The sequence below is a fragment of the Triturus cristatus genome, chromosome 12, assembly GCF_964204655.1.
Source record: "Triturus cristatus chromosome 12, aTriCri1.1, whole genome shotgun sequence".
NCBI classification, from domain to species: domain Eukaryota; kingdom Metazoa; phylum Chordata; class Amphibia; order Caudata; family Salamandridae; genus Triturus; species Triturus cristatus.
The window spans coordinates 754,266,462-754,284,869 of NC_140595.1; the positions used below are offsets into that span (position 1 = coordinate 754,266,462).

The 18,408-nt window shown below is 42.9% G+C and overlaps 1 protein-coding gene across 1 annotated transcript in view; it reads right to left on the minus strand.

Moving 5' to 3' along the window:
* Positions 1-408: 408 nt before the first annotated feature.
* The window catches only part of LOC146782712 (extracellular calcium-sensing receptor-like), a 34,441-nt gene continuing 16,441 nt past the window's right edge, over positions 409-18,408 (minus strand). The window contains exons 2-5 of the mRNA XM_085637200.1: positions 7,543-8,370; positions 2,078-2,335; positions 1,439-1,562; positions 409-1,334 (exon numbers count right to left, since the gene is read on the minus strand). Coding sequence (XP_085493326.1) covers positions 409-1,334; positions 1,439-1,562; positions 2,078-2,335; positions 7,543-8,370 — 2,136 coding nt within the window. The remainder of the gene's footprint in view (positions 1,335-1,438; positions 1,563-2,077; positions 2,336-7,542; positions 8,371-18,408) is intronic.

Consider the following 18,408-nt stretch of genomic DNA (forward strand, 5'->3'; position numbering starts at 1 on the left):
TCATTTAATAAAGAGATAAGTCCTTCCCATGCATACTAAGTAATTTTAACCCCACAATGACTAAAGTTCTTTTTTTCACCCTGGTATGTATGATAACGCCCTTATATGTGTCAATGTATTAATTATGATCAATGACATGTAACTTTCAGAAAAGATAGAAACAAACTGAAAGGCTCTAATGTGCATTAACAATGGTGACAATTTAAAATCCTCCAACAGTAGCTGTTTACGTTTTAATTTTCACTATTCTCATGGAATGAATTTGCCATGCACATTATGACAGTGGAAATCAGGAATCCAAAGTAAATACCACTTCTTTGTGAAGGATTATCTGCTGCTATCCTTCTCTAAATCAAATCCATTTTAACTATAATATGGAGAAACAGCTGAAAGCCAATCAATGGGATATCATTCAACTTTAATATCATCTTTGGCTACTTTCCTCCCCAATAAATTTTCCTTTGTGTTGAAATCTGGCCTTATGAGTATGATGTAGCACTTTGGAAAAAATATGCACAAAAGCATGACTAAAGTGGAGGACTGAATAGAAAAAACCTCCATGGCCACCATGTACTTCCCCTTTGTGCTCAGATAGGCTGGAATGAATGAGACCCAGATGCTGAGGAAGGCGAGCATGCTGAAGGTGATGAACTGAGCCTCGTTGAAGCTGTCAGGCAGTTTCCTAGCAAGAAAAGCCACAATGAAACTGATGAATGCCAACAAAACAAGATATCCCAGCATGCTCCATAAAGCAAAAGAAGATCCCTCATTACATTCAATGATTATCTTTCCAGGCTCAGAGTGGAAGTTATAATCTGAGTAAGGGGGGGACAGAATTAACCAGCAGACACATAGAAGAACCTGGATGAGCGTGCAAACACTAATGGCGATGTAGGACAGTTTGTGTCCCGACAATTTTCTTAGGTTACTGTTGGGATTAATGGCTCTGAAAGCAACAACCACTGTGATCGTTTTGGCTAAGATACAAGAGATACAAAGAGCAAAAGTGATTCCAAAGGTTGCCTGGCGAATTAGGCATTTCTCTGTAGTGGGATAACCAATAAAAACCAATGAGCACAGGAAGCAAAGTGAGAGGGACAAGAGCAAAAGATAGCTGAGGAAAACATTGTTTGCTTTAATGATAGGAGTGTTTCTGTAATGGATGAAGAGTCCAAAGATGCTTAAAGGTAACACTGCTAAAAAAGTGCCGGTGACCAACAATGTGCTCCCCAATGAGTCGTTGTGAGATAAGAACTCTACAGTCTTTGGGATGCAGTGATTTTGTTTCCAATTAGGCCAAAGATCCAATGGACACCTGATGCATTCAGTGGAATCTGAAACAATAAATCAACCAGGCTGTTTAGGAAACTCATTGACAGCTGTTATAGAAATGATAAAGACTAAAGCACTTTGACATTTTTCATTCTTATCACTATACCGGTTTGGTTGGAAATTTCTCCTGCTGAACATGGGACACACTGGAAACAGCAGGCAGGTTCTCCAGGCCTGATAACTTTCCAAAAACCAGGAGAGCAGCTGGGACTGCAGATAGATTCAGGAACCTGAAAGCATAATATAGAATAAATATATTTGTTTAGAAACCTTTTTAAATCATGGTTTTTATAAATGAGGCAACAGCTTTTATGTGGGCATTGAGGATCTAAGACAATAATGATATAAGCTGTTTTGTTAGTTAGGGGAAGAGGTGTGGAGCCGCGGCCAGGGCGACTGACTCTGGAATCTGGGGATCACGGTTCAATCCCCGGTGGCAGATTAGCCCAGCACCATGTGACTCTGGGCAATAGCTTGCTTAATCTTCCTGACGGCGCCTAGAGACCCTTACTGGTGATTGTTTGTGCTTTACAAATGTGGATTATTCTTATTATTACAACATGTACTAAAAAGCCTACGTTCAAACAATATGTTATAAACCAACCACCCTTTGCCAACCCAACACAAACTTAGACTATCAACCTTGCCCAAGTTGCACAGATTTAGCACTACCCATAGTCTCAAGTCATAGGGAGACAAGCTAGCCCAGTGTTCGGTGATCCAGATTTTCACAATTGTAGCTCACAAAAGAGATTTTGCTTGATCCATACTGCACCTGAACATTTCCTGCTGCCCAAAGAATGGCACTTCTGTTGATGTTTAGGATCGTTCCTGATGAAACCACAGAGTCATAGCTTCCCACAATCACATGGGAGATGGTGCCTGAAGCATTCCTTTGCCAGTTCACAACATTGTACTGAGCGAGGGGGTTGCCATTCTTGTCAAAATGTAATTTGCCACCAGCTTTTGTCCAAACCTGTACATTCTTTATGTAGTGGAGAACCTGCACCAGAGAAAGAATACAATGGAAGATCACAGTCACACATCCCAGAGTGTCTTCAGGTTTTAGTGTTTTGAGATAGTGATTAAAGTGTCAGATTTCTTATCCGATTTTCTGACAGGATCTGGAACAACAATCCCAGTAGAATGGCTGTAAAGTTCCTGCAATTCAGAAAAAAACAAAAAAAGCCCAACTTCTCAGAGAACGACCTTCCGACACAATAGATCATGGATCAACTGTATCTTGTAATCAATGATTAATTGCAGAGCACCTGTCTGTTGTCTTTGTTTCACCATCTAACTAAATTCCTGCTATAGGGTATGAGATAAGATGTATGCGTTAAAAAGGAAGGATTCTCCTCTGTCAGGTTTTACATTACAACCATTTTTCAAGCAGCTAGACTAAGATAGCCATTCAGAAAAGCTGTCTCCAAATACGAATTAGCTGTGCAAGTCAAACATAGAAATAATAAGTGGCATGCATCTGGTTTTTAAAAAATAAAATGAGAAGCAGTCCTTTGTTTTGGAAAGACAAAAAATATATTGTTCAGCCTGCCCAGAGAATGTTTTCCTGGTCAGTGTATACACTTTGATTCTATTCTGCATTGCTTAGCATGGCAGACCAGAAAGTAAACTCTTTGTATGGGAAGGCCTGTCCCAAGATGGGAGGACGTTCCCACTCGTAGATATCCGTCTGTGGCAGATAGGCTGTCAGCTGGGAGTTTTTGAAGGTCAAGCAGGTGTATGGCCCACCATCAGGGGCATAGCTACTATTGGTATACCAGGTGCAGTGGCACGGGGGCCGTCGCCCTTCGGAGTCCATTGCATCCTGATCACATTTTTATCTACTACCACAACACCAGGCATAAGGGCCATTTTCCTTACTGCACCAGTGCCCATGGCCAGGGTTAGATTGGGAAGGTGGGCATTCAGCGGTGCCCAAGGCTTACTGTCCGAGTCCAGATTTAGATTTAGGAAGATTTAGACTATGCCCAGGAAGTTAAATAACTTTAAATGTGGCTCACCTGTCATAGGTAGATATCAGATCACACCAGGACAAACCCTTTTATTTGCTCCCTCAGTCAGGCACCAATCACATTGGGAAGGTATCTGGTCCAGATCTAGTTGGGGTGGACCACAGAGGAGGGTGTTCTCTTTAACCCTAGCCACATGTATAGTTGAGCAGACAGGCTCTGCACATAGTGAGAAGGGGTTCATCACTTTAGAATTTAGGAGTGAGATGAACAGTAGGATTGTTTGCAGAAGGGCAGACAGGAACTGTTGCACAAGTCGTTAGGGTTCCCACGTGGAACCTGTGCTCCATCAGTTAGAAAGAGGCTAGGAGTCACCGCCACCCACAGGCTTAATTGTGGCAACCCCTGGCACCATCTTCAAAACACAATAGAGATCTTATGATGATCATAAGAGGACAGAACCTGCTGTCTGTGACTTAAGAGGACAGGACTGTTTTCTCTTGTACCCCAGACAAATAAGTAGCTCCAAGGGTCATACGTCTGACCTTCTATTCAAGTTACAGAGACAGCTGCAAGAGGCCTCTTCCTACAAATGTTAAGTTGACTAGAGTCAACTGTACCTGCCCTGGACTTTGCTGTTGGCCCCCGCTGAAGTGAGTCCTGACCCCCAAGATTCTGAGGTCCTGGAACCCTTGCTTATGTCAGCCTGGACTTCTTTTACCAGCCTCAAAAGCCAGGGACTTAGAAACCTTTCCAACCTTGAGACTTCTGGAGAGCCAGGAAAAAACTGCCAAGACTATCTGCCCAGGTTCATTACTACTGGGCAGATTCAGGCTTCTCCCACTCTGAGCTTTTCCACAGCTGCAAATCTGATTCAGCAAAACCTCAACAGAGAAATGATTTGGCCTGTGGAGCCCTCTTCGGCTACAGACTGCAGCCAGTACCAACTGAAGGATTCTGAGTTTCAAACAAGTGACTAAGTACAAATGGATAAATCTTGACTGGGTGAGACGCAAAAATTATGGCTTGCTAGAGGGACTCCAGGTTGCAAAATTCAAAACTCCTCCCACTTAGGGCTTTCCAGCGAAGAGACAAATGCTTCACTGGGACTACATCCAACCGTTTATTTTTCTGCTCTGTGGAGCCTCATTGGCTACAGCCTACTGCCTTGCCTCGATGAAGATTTTGTAATTCAATTTTTCTAGAGTTCCAAGGTAAAACTCCACCTGGGTGGAACATGGTTTTTGTATCTGACCCTCGCTCCCTTGTGGTTTGCCTGGAATCGCATCTAGGTCGTGGTCTACCGTGACCAGTTGACTGCAATTGGCATTAAACCCTTTTTGGCTCTATTTTTATTTTAAAATTCATATCTCCAGTTGCTCCTATTGAGTTTTTTGTGCTTTCATGTCATTTTATGTATTAAAACTTACTCTATTTTTTCGAATCTGGTCTGGAATGTTTTTTTTTAACTTTATTACTGTTTTGGAACTGCATAAATGTTTTACACATTACCCTAAGTTAAGCTTGCCTGAACTTTGTCCTACCTACTATGGTGTTGTGCTCAGTTAGTAAGGATTTTGATTGTTAATCAAGTTGGCTAGCCACCCTCCTTGACAAATAACCCAATTTCTTACACAATCATTCCTCACATGTCCCTCATTACTTTGGGTCTACCTACCATATTCGCTTTCATTTCTTTCTTGAATAACTATTACACAGTATTTCATTCATATATATTCAAGGTTTTACAACTAAAATCTTCCCTTTGTACCCAATCCTTTCCTTCTGTCTCCCACTCTATGCTCAACCTCTTCATCCGTTCTTATGCCGCTTATTCCTCTGTGTACCTCTACAATTGTCAGCTGTTTCTCTTAATGCTTCTGAGCGTTGCCACAGTCTTCAGTTAAATTACTGATTAATCTCACATTATTTATCTGTTTCTGTCTTACAGTTTACCAGGAAAACACACATTTCTGTAACCATTTTCCCTCCTTACACTAGAATTCTATGTTCCAAAGAGTTTTATGCCATACAGAAATGTGGGTGTGTGTCCTGCACTTTCTAATTATGTACAGAATTGTATACACATTGCAGCTCATTTTTAATATGAAGGGTGACCAGCTGGCCCACAATGGCGGTAGAGGCTCCAGAGTCTGCTCCCCTTGTAGGAAACTGCCCACCATAAATATCGATGCCCATCTCCCAAGCTGCGATCTCCCTGCACTCAATGAGTAATTTGCTGATGTATTTTGTCCTGCTTTTTCAATTTTTTGTTTCCCTGGTGCAAAATCCCATAGCTGGATTTTTTCTAAAGTAAAACAGGAAATCTGAGGCTCGGGTATTTAAGGATACTGGGGCATATGCATCAAAGTTTTTTTTTTGCGATTACAAAATAGCGATTTTTGAGAAATCGCTATTTGGTAAGCGCAAAATGCAATGCATTAAAACAGTATTGAAATAGCGATTCTCTAATAGTGATTTCTTAATAATCACAAACGCAATTAGGGAGTAGCTATTTGCTATTGCAACTCCATTCTTTCCTATGGTCCTCAAGGCCCATGAGGCCCATGAGGCGCCACCAACAAAAAACAGGTGCGCATGTAAGGCACACACCTGTCCTAAGGGCATGTGTGTGCTACCTGGCACTTTGAAAAATGCAGTTTTATGCAGTTTTCAAAGTATGCACATATTAGCATCACCTTGAAGTTCATGCTAATTAGCGTTTCCTAAATGCACAGTTTGCATTTAGGAAAGGGTTCTTGCATATGCATTAGGGAATGGCATATTGTGATTCCCTATTTGCATGTGCAATTAAGGTAACCGCAAGAAGTTGCAATTACCTATATTGCGAATCCCAAAAACTTTCATGCATTGCAAATTTATTTTCCACATCTTGCATGATAGTCCAAGGCAGGGAAACCTGTGGCTGGGTGTCTGACCCTTAACAAGGTGGGCTAGCATTCACAATAATCTAGCAGTCCAGTGGTGGACAGGATGCCCTGTCACAGGTTTCAACTGCCAACAGTTGGTAGAAACCCTCCACTTCCTCATGGGATAGCAGCAGTTTGGGTGATGGAGCTTTCATTATTATTTGACATATGCCCACATTCTGCCATGCTCCTAATGAGACCCAGTGTTCTATAAATGAAAATGAATAAAATAAACATTAAAAGGACAATTTTTTTCCAGGGAAGAAAGATTAAAAAGCATTGTTTCAACAATTTAGGCAATGGGAGATTTTGCTTCTGAGCCAGGGGGAGTAAGGAGGGTCCAATGCGAGTGGGCTACTCATCTAAATGAAGTTCACAAACCTTTTCTCAGAGTGTACTCTAGTTGCAGATTCAATCTTGCACACAGTGAAAGATTTCAAAAATCTGTATTGTAAGGCGAGGTAAAAGTAGGCCTGGGCAAAAATTTTGTTCCGTTCGCGGAAATTGCGATAATTTGACATTTTCGCGTTCCGCGGAGAGCGCGAAAATGTCAAAAATTCCGGTTTCCGCAGCTTGGCGATAATTTGTTTCTTGCTCACGCTGTAAAATAATACATTCTCGCGCGCGCGCGATCGCCTTACCTGAATCCCTGCGTTCACCGACAAGTTTTCTTGATCCGGTCGCGTTCTCCATGAGATGTATTGTTTTTAGCCATTTGCGCTGTCTCGCGACAGTTCGCGCCCGCAGTGACGTCATGCGTCGCGCGATCACGTCTTTCTTCTCGCGATCATGCACGGCGAGACAACTCAAAACAAGATGGCTGCGCCCGCAAGCAACCACATGGGTAAGATGGCGACCCGCAACCATGCAGAAAATCTCGCGAACATGCCGGAAAAAAACTTCTGCATCTTCGCGATATTTCCGCTTGTTGGCGATAATTTTAAACATGTTCGCGATAATTTGCGAAAGTTAATTTAGCAAATTCCGCCCGCCCCTAGTAAAGAGAGACTTGGGGCCTGATTTAGAGTTTGGTGGACTCAGCATCACAAATGAGACAGATATCCTGGCTGCCTTGTTACAAATGCATTACACCCTAATGCACTTGTAGAAAGGCAGACATGCGACCCATTATATTTGTGACAGAGTACCCAAGCACTGACAATGAATTATGTGCAGGGATAAAGTCTACTATGGTGTATGGCAAGTCCAGGTGTATTAAACAATAACATCATTGTAAAATGGTACAGAAAGATATAAATGTGTGACCAAATAACAATTTTTCTATGTGCAGGGTTTGAATTTCTTACTTGCCATGGTTTCAAATGACTTAGATCTCCACAGGTCCCCCGAATGAAAGGACTGGTATCTTTTTCACAGGACATCAGATCATGCACAGCTGTAGCGATGGCATAAACTGCCATGTAGGTATTGTAGGTAATCCCCTGGTAGGTGACATTGCAATATTTAGGCAGGTTGCTCAGGTTTTCATCTCCTGTGCATAGATGTTTGGCATTTGCCCTGGAACCCAAGTGATTTTGCTTGTCTGACCATTCACAGGCAAAAGTGTCTTCCCAAAAATCATGAATGAAAATGTCATCTTGATACTTTGAAGGGTGGACACTTCTGAGATATTGGTCAAATCCTGGCATTGCACCACTACGGATGGAAAACCCAATAGTGCCTGTGACAATGTCTGAGTACTTTGTTACAGATAGGAGTGCAGATGTGGACCAGGCCTCACTGGCTATAAAAACCTTTCCTATCACATTCTGTCTCACCATCTCATCCAAAATGATGGCCAGGTCTGCATCAAGGCAAAAGACAACAATGGCTGTGGCAGTTGAGGCCCTGATCACCTGTGTGATGTGTAAGGCATTTCTATCAGTTTTTCCCAGGATAATGTTCAAAGAGAATGCAATACAAACACCAGCTGTCATGAGTTCTTGTTTCACAATTTGAATTCCCTGTTGACCGTAATCACTGTCTTCTGCCAGGAGACCCACCCAGGTCCACCCAAAATGCATTACCAACTGGGCGAGCCCAAGAGACTGGAAGTCATCGCTTGGAATGGTTCGGAAAAAAGAAGGGAACTGTTTCCGGTCACTCAGGAGTGGATTTGTTGAGAAATAACTGACCTTTAGAACAAATTAAAGAAGAAGAATTTCAAGAGATTACATTGGTTCCAAAAAACACAGAAGCACAAAGGCAGACTACTGGCACCGAATTTATTTTTATAAATCTTAGTGCTTTCTCAGTAGAGCAATGCAGAGCAAAGAAGGTATCTCCTCATCATGGTTTATATTAAAAATAGATCAGCATGCAATTTCAAGAAGAGAGGCTAAATAATAGAACATGATTTTTAGATATCCACCCATCCATCTCTCCATCCATCTATCCATCCATCCTTGTTCAGTTATGGAGCACTCTAAAGGATATAGTCTGTTTTGCATCAATTTGCAACTAAGCATTCAGCAAAGAAGTCTGGGTAATTGTTCAGATATACTTGTACTTGTTTAAATTGGAATATGGATTCATTATATTTCAAGATCTAGCTGAATGGCATTCATGTAATATGCAACACTTACGACAACATAAACAATTATGGAAAGTGTGGATATTATATGATCATTAAATACATCTGGGAACATTGGTCGGTCTTGAGAGATATTACAATGAATAGTGTCACTTGAAGATTGGTAATGTATTTTCTGTTATTATTGTTCCTTTTTACTTAGTAGTCACTTCAATAATTCCATTGCTAATATTGATCTGTTTGCCAGGGTGGAGCCTTGCCTGTAAAATACCATGCTCCCCTGTGTGAAATGCTATGCTTAGTTCAAAGCGTTTAAACATCACCATAAAACTCACTCCATTAGCAAGGAGTTGTCACACCATAAGGAAAGTCATTCACAAAACTGATTTCAATCTAGAAAGTCCTGATGTATTCAAAGTATTTGAAGTTCAGCTACAACCATTTGTTTGGTTTATTTTAGCCATTACTGGCAAAGTGGCAATTGAATTGGACAATAATTTGGTGGTTAACTTGGGTCCAAAAGGGCTTATTCAAAACCAGTCTCATTACAGATTTTGTTTTGAAAACAAAACATGTCTTCTTATTTGGAAATGTAATTGATTAAATCTATAATAAACAAGCATTGGCAAAGCAAAAAATATAGAGATGAGCAGATCTTGTTATTAGTCTATAGTCTCCACAACTTTTTCATTTCACACTAGTCCAGAGTTAGTGCACTATTGTTATTGCATCATGCAGATTTTCATACAGACGGTTTATTTCACAGATACATTATGCCATGGCTTACCATTCATAGAATACACAGCACCAGGAGTACCAAGGTTGCATTACAGATCAGGATAATTTACTCAGAATCAACCCACTGAGCTATCTTAGAAGCATGCAAAGTTTTCACTGATTCCACTGTAATGAGCTTTCAACCTGGTTCATAAACACATACATGACTACGCTCTCAATTATCACGCCAGCTTCAGAAGTGTCTCTGATTATATAGTAAATGAAGTTTGAATGTGATTCAATTTTGAGATACTGAAGCACCCATAAGATTATCGATTTGTAATGAAGATCATAGTATACAAAATAGGATTCTAAAACACAAATTAGACTTAATCTATGTTTAAATAAAAGTGTTACATGAATGCTGCAAATTAAACACAATAAAGGTCAGTTTTCTTCCTGGGTTAACTTTATTAACGAATCAATGGTGAAACCGAGTCCAGAACAAACACTTTTGCACAACTATCCACTTTTCAAGTCACATCCTTTAATTTTGAAGGTTTTGGTTTGCTCATCGCATTGGAATAGATGGATAATATTACACTTCATTGCAGCATAGCACAAGAAGATACCTTAATACAAAATAGTTTCAAATGGACACCATGTGGTATCCTGTAAAAACTCTCCAGTCAGATAAACAAAGGCCAGCTCAAAAGACATTTATAACAGCTTTAGCAGGTAACAGGAACTGATAAAACTGTAACATGCCCTGTGCTCACCTCAAAGACTCCAAAATTGGGAGTATAAATTGAGGGGGTGAGAACCCACCTCAAACAATAATCACAATACTTGTCAGGGTGAACTATGAAGGTAAACTAAATAAATCGGTGTTTAACAATTTGATAGCTTTGCACACATTTAGTCAAACTTAGAGGCGATGTATCAGGAGTTTAATCAGCACTCAATCCCTAATATATTTAGAAAAACAGAGTACATTTTAATAAATAAAGTGACACATAATTACATAAATCTATTGTGTAGAAACACGGATATTATTTTTCAAGCTTGAATGAAAATTACCAACAAAGTGCTAATGGTGATTATCTGGTCATGCTAGGCTGGGCCAAAGTCATAGGTTCAGGCTCAGGTACAGGGACCAAGTTCATCCTGTTGTAACGTTTAAGATCTAACTTAGAAACATTTATGCAGAAAAAGTGGTCATTGACAAGTCACTGAAGGACAACTGCAAGCTGGATCTGAACCAGGGTTAGATAACAATGGGTTGCTGAAAAGCGAGGTTCCGGTACAGAGAGCTCAGAGAGGGCAAAGTCCTAAGCCTGTCCCAAGGAAACCTCCATGTCATTGGGTTGCATCGGTCCCGATAGGCACTTTATGTTCGGACTAAGAAACTTTTCTGGGAATCGGACCTCCATCAGTCAAGCAAACCAGCTAGGTAAATCCATCAGATGAATTGACATTGATGGCTTCAGCTTGCAAACAATCCCGGTATCCCACCAGTTCTCTAGATGAAAAGTTGACAAAACGTTTTCATGCATACGTTTTTGTATTGTGGAAAGGAGGAGTACACTTTAGCACCAGCAAAGGTTCTTGGATCTGTGGACACCATTTGGAGATTAGAACACACTCCAACAAAGGCCAGCAAAAGGATCCAGTTGAAACTGACCAGCTGGGCAGATGCAGAGAGGGAGGGCCACTGCAAAGTTGTAGCTCAAACAAAAGGTCAGCCAAATGACCCTTGGAGTCACTTCTGTGGTTGTGGGTCCAGGACAAGCAGACCCAGTCTTCCTTCTGGTACTTCAAATAGCAGGGCAGTCCTCCTTATGATCCACATAGGTCCAGGAGTGGTATGTGGGTCCTACAGTGTGTGAAAAGCCTATCACAATCAACTCCCCTGGACTTTTATGATGGAGATAGGGTAGGAGAGTCAAGCAATGGAGTGATTCCCCTTAGTTTAGTTGTCCTTACAAGCAGTTGTCTATTCAAGGAGACTCAGAACAATTCCTTGTGCCTCCTGTAAATGTGTTAGTTAAGATATATTAGATTGCAAATTATTTATTTTCAAGTGAGAAAAGATTTTTAGTTTTTTAAAGAAAGAATTTAACATACAGCTACGTTTTTTCGGTCAATGAACTGAATTAATATTGGCAATTTATCTAGCTCTTAGTTGTATGTATATTTTCAATCTGACTATACTGTGTCTGTAACTGTTGGCTACTTAATCAGTGATCTTTGCCTCAGATCACAACATGACTAATTTAGTTTGAAAAAGCCTCTAAAATCCACCTTCTCGAGGGGTGATAGAGTGCCGCTGGCAAGATGGCTGCTTTCTAGAGTAGCTCAGCTGGCTGAGTGCAACCATCCGGCAACTATCCTGGCAATGAGCTGCCATACACAGCTGTCTGACATGGTTGCTGCCTAAACAAGGCACTGTATGAAATATTTGGCAACAAAACACCCCTACAACAACAGCAGCAGGGTATTCTTTCAACTCTGCCTGGCCGCACAACAAGGTGACAAGATGGTGGCCACCTGAGACCTCTAGTGGTGCGTAAACTGCAGAATGAAGGATGCCGATGCTGAGCTGCCAGCTGCAGGGGATCGAAGTGACTGATCGCGATAAGCTTACGGATGCACAATAGCGGTTGGATTGATTTGCCATGGTGATCTGGGACAAAGCTGCGGACAGCTGACATGAGCGAGGGTAAGGTGCGGTTGGATCCCTGCTCGGATTGACTGGGTGGACATTGCTAGGTAGAGGCTGTGACTGTGGAAGGAGCTGCGCACCACCCTGGCTGCATGGAAGCCATGTGATGAGGAGATTGAGGGTCTGTGAGAGCGGTTGAATCGTGTCTTCGGGTCCAGCGGGCAGATCCGGTAAAGGTCAGCTGGAATAACGGTGCTATTGGCTGGCAAACAGCTGGATGTCTGCACCTGCTAGCCTGGAGGAAACTAGACTTTCTGCCTAGCGAGGTCGAGACTGGAGCTGGGCCATCATGGGCATGCCATATGATGTAAACAATAAATGAAAATTACCTGCAGAAGGCAGTAACTTCAGATTGACCTAAAGGGTGCAGGCTGTTATCACCATTATACATGCATGTTGAGGCATCTGAGTAGAGCATGCTGTGAAGTGCCCATGTATGTGACATCGCTCCTATTGTAGAATACCGATTACAAGTACTGGTGAGATACTGCCGCAAGAGGTGTCTACTAGGACCAATATGGGGAAGACGGACAAACAGCTGGCCTGCCTTACATTTAATGCAAAAGAGGGTGGTGGTCCCAGTGGAAACACAATATTACATAGACATCAACATCACCTGATCAATCATTACAAACATTGTTTGTAATTGATTGATCTGATCATGTTGATGTCAATGTAATATTGTGTTTCCACTGGGATCACCCCCCTCTTTTGTACAGAGTTTCACCCAGGTCCTAGTGACGTGTCTGGGTCAACCCCAATATTGTGTAACTGCCTTAAATTTGAGGCTCGTAAACCTGCTAGGTCTCAGCAACAAGCACTATCTGACTATGAACAGGAACTGCCAGAAAAAAGTACCTCTACACTGGTGGCGACGCTAATGGTGGGAAAATAGATGCACTTAACAAGCAAATGGACCACTTTGCAACTAGACTGGATAAACAAGGCACTTGGCTGGGAGAAGAGGAGCAGCGCAATTTGACCATGAAGGACAATCTTCAAGTCGTCACATCCAAAAGTCTGAACATGGAGAAGGTGTTAGCGGTGATTCAGGATAAAAAACAGGTTTTGCAGGCGAGGTCATGTCGGAATATTCTCAGCATTACTGGGCTGCCGAAGACCACAAGCATGGGCCGGATGGAATTCTATATAGACTCAATGATCCAGGAAGTGTTTGGGCAAGTCGGCCTGTCAGAGGTGCTACTGGTAGAAAGGACCCACAGGTGCCCAGTCCCGGGTGCTCCGCAACATCCAATAATAACGCTGTTGCTTAATTACTGCAATAGGGGCGCAGTTCTGCACTTTGCAAGGGAGAAGCAAACCATCAACTACAAAGGCAATGTACTTGAGTTCTATCCAGATTTCACTGCCACAGTACAGGTGGTGAGGAATGAATTTCTCCCAGTAAAAAAGAAATTGCAGGCTAAGCGCATTCCCTATGCCATGCTATACCCTGCTTGGCTGTGGATTGACGTGGAGGGCAAACAGAAAATTTTCACAACACCTAAGAGTGCAATGGGATTTGTAAAAACGCTACAGAGGAACGATGAATAGGACTGAAATTGTGTGGAGACAGGGGATATCAGAGTAAGGACAAGGTCAACTTGGATATGACCCGCAGTTGATTGTTCTGCAGGTGCAGTACATGATGTGTGTGGGCGTGTTATGCTGGATGCTTGTTGGGGGGTGTGGCATCTCATGTGGTTATGGTGACTGTTCCTCATAAATGGCCAATCAGGGAGGCCTTATCAAAATGATGACGTGGAATGCAGGAGGTCTTAATAACCCCTCAAAAATTAGGTTATTATTGGCGTATCTGGACAGATACACTATCCAAGTGGCTTTGTTGCAGGAAACCCACCTGACCAAATACACATAACAGAACGTGTGGAAGAGATGGGCAGTTGTGCGGATGAACTCATCCTACTTGGCATATTCAAGAGGGGTAATGCTTCTGGTAAACAAGGTACCCCATTCACCTTGATGCACACTGAAACTGAGGAGCAGGGCAGGTTCTTGCTAGCACAAGGCTCCTTAGGAGGCTCAGTGGTGTGTTTGTCAATACATATGGGCCTAACTTTGATGATCCTGCATTTTACAGTGAGATCTGGAGGCGATTGGGGCTACTTTCCACATCAATGGTTATCTGGGGAGGGGACCTAAACATATACTTAGATTCAGTGCTAGATAGATCTGCTACCACGAATTGGCATGGAAAGCAAGCTGCCAAAACAGTTTGAGAGATTATGGAGGCAGAGGGGTTGATGGATGTTTGGAGAGCTAGAAATCCAAGTGTAAAGGAAGGCACATTTGTCTCTTCTGTGCATAACTCATGGTCAAGGCTGAACTACTGCCTAGTCTCCAGAGAGGTGTGTACATGGACAGTACGAGCGGTACATCTGGCCAGAACATTATCTGATCATGCTCCTGCATTGTTGCAGCTGGTAATCCCAATTTATGCCAGACCTCGTTTTCAGTGGTGATTGCAGCCAATATCCCTATTGGACACTGTATTTCATACCACAATTCGGTCAACCATCCCACATTTCTGTCATGAAAATGAAGGATTGGTGGAAGGAGCAGGAACATTATGGGAAGCCTTTAAGGTTACTATCCATGGGGAATATATGAGGGTCCCGGCTGGCATTTTAAAATCGCTTTGCAATAAACATCAAGATATCAAGAGCAAGTTGCATAATCTAGAGAGGTAATATGAAGTGCAGCCAACTGACGATACACTTGCACAGATGAGAGTATTGTTTTCTAAGCATGCAGAGATTTCGGAGCAAGAGGTGCGACATAGGTCCAGGTGCTGGACGGCAAGAACATATGGGGAGGGTAGAAGAGCAGGGCAAATACTTGCTTCCAAGTTATCAGAGCAAAATGGACAGGGTAATGTAGTTAAAATACCAGATCAAAACGATGTACCTCATTACACGACATCGGAGATGTTACCTGTGTTCGCTGCTTTTTATGCTGATCTATATGCGGACCGACCGGCTGCTATGGATGCAGAAGTAGCTAGATATTCGGATGATGTAGTGCTGGGGTGTTAAGGAGACCATTCAAAAGCTTCCTAGTGGGAAGGAAGCCGGAGGGGATGAGTTGCCCTGCGAATTCTATAAAACATATAAGGATAGACTGGCACCAAGACTGACAGAGGTGTATGCAGAAGCATATTATAGCGGGATACTGTCTTCACCCCACTTTACATGAGGCTCTGATAGTCATATTATTAAAGCTAGACAAGAACCCCAAGAGATGTGAATCATTTAGACCTTTATCCTTAATGAACATAGACGTGAAAATTCCAGCTAAAATAATTGCTCCAAAACTGCAGCCGCTGGTGCGAGCTCTAGTTCTGGCCAATCAATCTGGATTTGTGCAAGATAGAGCCACAACGCCTAATCTAAGAACCCTATTTGCAGTGCTGCATCAATTGAGCCCTGAGCTTAAGGCAGCTGTGGTGCTGTTAGATGCAGCTAAGGCATTTGTCTCCATACAGTGGAGCTACATGTTCACGGTGCTGAGTCGTATGGGGATCCCACCTCCATTTATGCAATGGGTGCATCTTCTCTACTCCGGTCCTACACCAAGGACCGGAGTCAACAAGTTTGTACAAAATCCTATCCGTATTGGTAGGGGAACTAGGCAAGGATGCCCATTTTTACCAATGCTGTTCTCTCTTGCGCTGGAGCCTCTAGAATGGAAAATAAGGCAAAGAAATGGGCAGGCTGTGCTGGGGTTCAGACAGCAGCCGTTAGCCATATCCTTCGGTGTGAGGGAGCCTGGGAAGAATCTGGTGGCCTTGCTCAGGGAGTATGTGCAATTTGGAGGGTACTCAGGCCTCAATACCAACTGGGGAAAAAATCTGTTATATTCCCCCTCACACAATGCACTACATCACATGAGCTGGAATTCCCATTGACCTGTGCTACAGAGCAGGTAATATATTTAGGTATTTGGATACACAGGGATCCGGAAGCTGTGGTAAATATGAATGATGGGTGGGTGATAGTGAATCTAACGGATCAGGTGGCTAGATGGATTTGTCTTCCACTATCTCTTTCAGATCATATCGTAGGTATTAAAATGACGATATTACCTAAATTCCTTTATCTTTTTGTAAATATTCCCATTGTGTTGCTTGGAATGCTCTTCAAGTCTCTCAATTTGTGCTTGCTCACCCTAGTGTAGGTGGTCAAACAGCTGTGCTGTAACTGGAAAACTATAATATACAGTCGTAAGAGACGGTGGGTTTCAGGGCACCAGAAATGCAACTGTATTATCTATGTGCGCAAGCACATTTTGTGCATTATTGGTAGTATCCGAAGCAATATCTACCACATTTGGCTGTGGAAGCAGATGATGCTTATCCAACCCCACTCCCAGCTATGATACTTTATAACAGACCTATGAATCCCAGGTCGCACATAAACATAGTAAGTTGCACTTCTGATGCATGGAAGAAGCTGTGCATTAGAGCGAGTAGAGATTATATATATGCTCCGGCCCTGGTGGTGGTGGCGCACCCCGACATTTCAATTACCCATGAACACGGATCACTGGAAATATTGAAAGGAGTTGGAGTAACTACACTGGGTGATCTATATCATAGCAGGCTATTCATAACATTAGAAACACTCAATGCTAAGAAGCCTTATACGACGATGATGGGCTTTGTATAATCTAGATTAGGTGAGGCTATTAGGGTGCTGTACTCGGAGATCCAAAGTGAACTGCTGGTGTTAAATGCACTTGAAATGCTATTCTCCAAGGAGAATAGAAAAGGGTTGATAACCAGACTATACAATACAGCACTCACTGAAAATCCAATGATTACTTCTGGGGCTCACGATAGAAGGAATAAACTGTTTGGCGCGTTTAAGTTGTGGAAGGACTGGGTGTCATGTTGTGCACTAATTGGTCACCTCACAGTGAATTGTAATCTCAGGATAATTTACTTTAAATTTCTTCATCAAATGTATTCTACGCCAGAGCGACTACATAGATATGGGCTGCGGGAGGACTCCTGCTGTGCGAGATATGGCACAGAAGATGCAGGCTCTATGCACCTTACTTGGGGTTGTAGGTATGTCTTCCTATATTGGGCTAAAGTGATGCAAATTCTGTCACAAATGATTATGGAGCAGGTAGATTGAACCCTTCAGATATGTTTGCTGGGTCTGCTCAAATCCATTCAACCATGTAACCGCAGACTAGCTGCTATCACACTGCTGCTGGCTGAAAGACTAGTAGCCAAGAGTTGGGGAGGGAAGCCCACACCTACTGTCACTGGCTGGATGAATGACATTGTGTACTGCTTGCAATGTTCAACACTCCGTCCATCATTTCCTTTGGTTTTTGCTTTGTTCGCCATAAGTTGGCAGGGTATGCTCAGACGTGAGTCCCTAGCTCTCTTTGCCACTGGATTCAAGCAAGCCTGGCTGAAGACGGCTGAAATGCCAGAAATCGGTCCTAGGAAGCTTGTTTCCGGTCCAGGGAAGACATGGCTTGGCAGTTCGGGCTGAACTGTTCCCATGAGGCACAGGGTCAGACTGACTTGCATATGGCCATGTCTGAACTGGGGTGGCAGAGTGGGCTAAAGAACGGTGATGGATTAAACCCAGATCAGTTGACTAGGGGTGAGTGCTTGCAATATTCAACACTCCGTCCATCATTTCCTTTGGTTTTTGCTTTGTTCGCCATAAGTTGGCAAGGTATGCTCAGACGTGAGTCCCTTGCTCACTTTGCCACTGGATTCAAGCAAGCCTGGCTGAAGACGGCTGAAATGCCAGAAACCGGTCCTAGGAAGCTTGTTTCCGGTCCAGGGAAGACATGGCTTGGCAGTTCGGGCTGGACTGTTCCCATGAGGCACAGGGTCAGACTGATTTGCATATGGCCATGTCTGAACTGGAGTGGCAGAGTGGGCTAAAGAACGGTGATGGATTAAACCCAGATCAGTTGACTGGGGGTGAGTGCTTGCAATGTTCAACACTCCGTCCATCATTTCCTTTGGTTTTTGTTTTGCTCGCCATAAGTTGGCAGGGTATGCTCAGACGTGAGTCCCTTGCTCACTTTGCCACTGGATTCAAGCAAGCCTGGCTGAAGACGGCTGAAATGCCAGAAACCGGTCCTAGGAAGCTTGTTTCCGGTTCAGGGAAGACATGGCTTGGCAGTTCGGGCTGGACTGTTTCC